Source organism: Pyrgilauda ruficollis, unplaced genomic scaffold (genome assembly GCF_017590135.1).
Source record: "Pyrgilauda ruficollis isolate IOZ18807 unplaced genomic scaffold, ASM1759013v1 scaffold1645, whole genome shotgun sequence".
Lineage (NCBI taxonomy): Eukaryota > Metazoa > Chordata > Aves > Passeriformes > Passeridae > Pyrgilauda > Pyrgilauda ruficollis.
This window is the reverse complement of record NW_024515265.1, coordinates 1-4,625: the sequence shown is the minus strand read 5'-3', so window position 1 is coordinate 4,625 and position 4,625 is coordinate 1. Positions and strand designations below refer to the sequence as shown.

Below are 4,625 nucleotides of genomic sequence, written 5' to 3'. Positions count from 1 at the left end.
TGTTTCCTCTCTCAGTGCCTGCGAGGATTGGATTTTCTCCACACCAACTACATGATCCACCGAGATGTGAAGAGCAGCAACATCCTTCTCAGAACTGACGGCTCTGTCAAGCTGGGTCAGTATATTCTTGGTCAGGTGCAGCGTTGCAGGGATGTGGGCGTAGAGCTGCTTTGAGTGACTGCCAGCTCCCCAAAAATGGTGCTGGTGGCAGTGCAGGGACACCCGCTGTGAGCTGGTGGCATGGTTGCAACGTGCACAGAGGCATGACAAGGAGCCACTAGTAGTCAAGAGTGGCATTGCTCTATGTGTGTCCCTTCCAGAGAGAGGGAGCTACAGTCTCAAGCTTCTGGGGAATAAAGGTCATTGCTGTGAGCAGCGGTAAAAAACCTGTGGTTTTTTGAAAACCATACTTCTTTGGCTAAAGCCCCAAGGAAACCAAGTGTGGACAGTTCTCCAGGAGATTCAACAGCACATTCTTAGACTGAGAGTGGGGAATTCTTTTGCTTAGTTTCCTAATTGGAGCTGGTTTTGATGGTTTGTTGTTTTCTCCACAGCTGACTTTGGCCTCTTTGCTCAGCTCACCCCTGAGCAGAGCAGACGGAGCTCCGTGGCCGGCCCTTCTGGGTGGATGGCGCCTGAAGTGGTGACAGGTCAACCATATGGCCCCAAAGTGGACATATGGTCTTTGGGAATCGTGGGCATTGAAATGGTGGAACGAGAAGTTCCTTACTGGAATGAAACTCCTGGCACGGTAAGGAGCAAATACTCACTGATCCCGCTGTCTTTCTCACCTGTCCCATGTTCTGCGTGCCATGGGACAAAATCCCATTGCCATCTGCTGGCACCACTTCCACCAAGGTCCCCTTCTAGAAATGTCCCTGCAGCACATCAGCACCTGCTGTAGATTTGGTTGCATCAGAAAGGAAGTGGCAGTTCAGAAACCTAACCAGTTCAGAAACCTGCCATTTGGGCCTCCAGGCATGCCTGACATGTCTCATATGCTTTCTGAATAATGTTGGAGCTCTGTCTCTGAAGGAAAGAAATTTTTCAGTGGAATGGTTGGATGTGTGATAAATATCCTTCAAAATGGAGATTGAATTGTCCTAGTCTCAATTTTATAGAAAAAGAAAAAAGGAAATTGAAAAGGAAGAGGAAAAGAAAAAAAAAAGTAAGAGAAAAAGGGAAAGGAAGAGGAAAAGGAAGAGAAAATTAAAAGAAAAAAAGGAAAAGAAAAGGAAAATGGAAAAAAGAAAAAGAAAGAAAAAGAAAAGAAAAAGAAAAAGAAAAAGAAAAAGAAAAAGAAAAAGAAAAAGGAGAAAAAAATAACAAAGCAATGCCCAAGCAGTTCTGCTTGCTTTTCCCTTTATTAACCAAAGCATATCAATTTTCCTCCATACTGTAGCATCTTTTCCAAATCCTGTCGTCTTCAAAACTTTCAGGCTTTGAACTCATCTCTACATTGTTCAGTCATGTTCAGTGCCTGCAAGGACTGGATTTTCTCCACTCCAACCATGTGATGCACCGAGATGTGAAGAGCAGCAACATCCTTCTCAGAACCGATGGTTCTGTCAAGCTGGGTCAGTATATTCTTGGTCAGGTGCAGCGTTGAAGGGATTTGGGTATGGGGCTGCTTTGAGTGACTGCCAGCTCCCCAAAAATGGTGCTGGTGGCAGTGCAGGGACACCCGCTGTGAGCTGGTGACAAAGTTGCTACAGGCACAGAGGAATGACAAGGAACCACAAGAAGTCCGGAGTGGTGTTTGGGGTGTGTGTGTCCCTTCCAGAGGGAGTCTGGAGCTCAAGATTCAGTCTCAAGCTTCAGGGGCCTGGATAAGTTTAGGATGTGTTTTTCCCTGACTGCAGTTAGAATTGTATGCCAAACCCTTGGCTGTTTCTTGGTACTTTAACAGGTTGCTGAGCTTGCAGCCAGGTGCTGGGCTGGGATCCAACGTGGGCAGTTGATGCCGGTGCTGTGTTTCTTTAGCACAGGAGCAGGGCCATCCCTGGGCTGCACAGTTCTAATGGCAGTGAGGACTCCAGCTCCCCACCATGTCCAGTGGCTGAGTTCAGCTGCAGAGGGACAGGATAAAACCCTCTTTGTGACCTCTGGTGGGGTGGGAAAAGGAAAGAAAGCTGCCATTATTATTTGTAATCAAGGGGAGTGCATTGCCATTTCAGATTTGAAATTTTCCTTTGTGGTGAAGAGGAAAGTAACAAAGTCTCTTTGGCCACCATCTATTTCACCGCCATTAGCGCAGAGTTATTATTATAATGGTGGGCATTTTTAGGGAGACTCCAAGGCCTCTTGCCATTGTTATTTTGGTCCATTTTAGATGGATTCTGCAAGCTGAGGTTTGAGTAGTTCCAAGTCTGTGTCTTGTGTTTCTAAGTAACATCTTGCAAAAGCAGAATGAGCTCTCTCCCTCTGGCTTGTCAGCGCGTTAGAGCTTGGTTCCGCATGAACCACATTGTATAATGTTCACCCGATGTCTGGCCAAATTACACAGTAATTCCTTGGCCTGGGGACTATCAGGAAGACCTGCTGAGCTCCATGAACACTGCCAGCTGCATGGAAGTGAGCATCCTTGGCTTTGCTGAAGAAACTAGAGCTCAGCTTAGGTTAGATGCTCTTGAGCAGGAGAAAGGCTGGAATTGCCAGGTGTTTCCAGAGGCCTGTGTGCCCAGAGGGACTGAGTCCCGGGGAGCAGCTGGGTGTTTCTGCACATCGTGGGAGGGGATTGCCAGACAGCTCAAGCCTTAGCACAGGCAAACACTCCCCAGCTCTTCTCAGGCAACACTTTGCTTTGGGTGTCAAGTTGTTCCCACTTGTCTGTCTGTGAGGATGCCCCTAAAACCACAACGCAAGCCTCTCAGAACTGCTGTTACATTTCCAGAAATGAAGAAAAGAAACCAAAACCCAACAAAGTTTCTAAAGCAGCAGTTTTTAGAGAGGAACTGCATCCCGTGTGCAGTTTCTTCTCACTGGGAAACATGCCTGAAACCTGGGCATGAGGGTGTAAAGGTCACAGAGTTTCTTCTGCTTCTTGGGCAGTGCTGCTGAAACACCCAATGACCGTGTTTTTTCTCATAGCCCAAGCCACGTTCTCCACGTCACCAAGCCGGAGCCTGGTGATGTGGAGAGCCTGCCAAAACCTCCCATTTGTTTCCTGGCACTTTCTGGGATGGGCCTATCATTAATGTATTGACTTGAGTATCCAAATGAGCAGAGGGTTCCCAAAGGGATGGCAATTCTCCTTCTGATTTGACCATGAAAAGTTTTTCTTTTCCACATAAGGGAAGCTGTACTTTTCAGACTGCTGAGAGACAGAGCTGCAGGTGGCTCCTGTGTGCCCAAACAAGCATTTTCATCCCAGTACATTTGTGCGGGCATCTTAATGTGTCTGTGTGGAATTTGAGATTTAAATGTTTGTTTCCTTACCTGAGGAACACCTGGTGGATTTCCTTTCGTTCCTTCCAGTTCCCATTGTTTTCAAGAACAAAGCAAACAGCTTGATGAGTTTTGTTTTATGGCAGCTGTGCTTCTGGGACCAACAAGCACTGCAGAGATGCCTTTCATGTACTAATCCTTGGAAATAGCAGAGTTAGTATAGCAAAGTCCCTCTTCCCAAAAGCCTGTCAAGCTGGTGTGAATCCTCAGGGAAGGAAACATGCTGTGCTGATGTAGTTCCCACTAACGGGTCAGTCAACGAAATCAGCTGCCAAGGCAAGATCTGCTGAATTTGGAAAAGCTGTGGCTGCATCGGGGTTTGGGTTTTTGGTTGGTAAAGGAAAGGCATCTCTGGGTCTCTGCCAGGGCAGAAAGTGCCACTGCAGAGTGGAGCTTAAACAATGGGCTCAGGGAGAGCAGTTAGAGATGGGAAAGAAGCAGCTGGAGCCTCCTGTTTCCTTTTCCCCCAGTCTCAACTCCTGATAGCCATACGAGGAATACCAAAGCTGCAGCAGCCCAACCTGTTCTCACCTTGCCTGCGTGACTTCCTGAGCTGCTGCCTGCAGACAGACGAGGAGCGGCGCTGGTCTGCCAAGGAGCTCCTTCAGGTAAAATGCAAAGGGGCTGCAGGTGAAACAGGCTGCGAGGGATGGGCTCCTCCTCCCCTGAAGTCCAAGGCATCAGATGAGCCCCCTTCCTCCTCACCTCCATTCTTGCTGCTCTTCAAATGAAAATGGTGAGGAATCCTCAACTGGGCTGGGCTGGCAGGGGCCTGTAAATGTCATCTGGTGCAAGTGTCCTGCAATGAGCAGGGACATCTTTAAAGAGATCAGGTTGCTCAGAGCCCTGTTCCCCCTGACCTGGAATGGTTCCAGGGATGGGACACCTAGAAGATCTTGGGGACCCCTGTGCCAGGGTGGCACCATGCTCCAAGTAGACAAATTCTTCCTAAGACCTACTCTGATTGCATCTCCTTTGTGTTTAAAAATATTTGCCCACATCCTATTGTAACTGGCCCTTTTAAAAAAAGGTGTCCCTCACTTTGTTCAAAGCCACTCTGGAGTTTTGGAAAACGGCTATAAAGTCTCCCTGGACCTGTTCTTCACGCAAATCTGAATAACTCCACCTCTCTCCGCAGTTCATAAGAGGACAGGTGCTCTGTCCTCTGACTGTTTCTG

General features: G+C 47.9%; 1 protein-coding gene across 1 annotated transcript; it reads left to right on the top strand.

Moving 5' to 3' along the window:
* Window positions 1-51: 51 nt before the first annotated feature.
* Window positions 52-4,055, top strand: LOC121351319 (serine/threonine-protein kinase PAK 1-like; the record flags this gene model as incomplete). The annotated part of the gene is made up of 3 exons (XM_041463345.1): window positions 52-115; window positions 555-751; window positions 3,918-4,055. Coding segments are annotated over exons 1-3 (399 nt in total), but the record flags the coding sequence as incomplete, so codon positions are not given.
* Window positions 4,056-4,625: the final 570 nt, after the last annotated feature.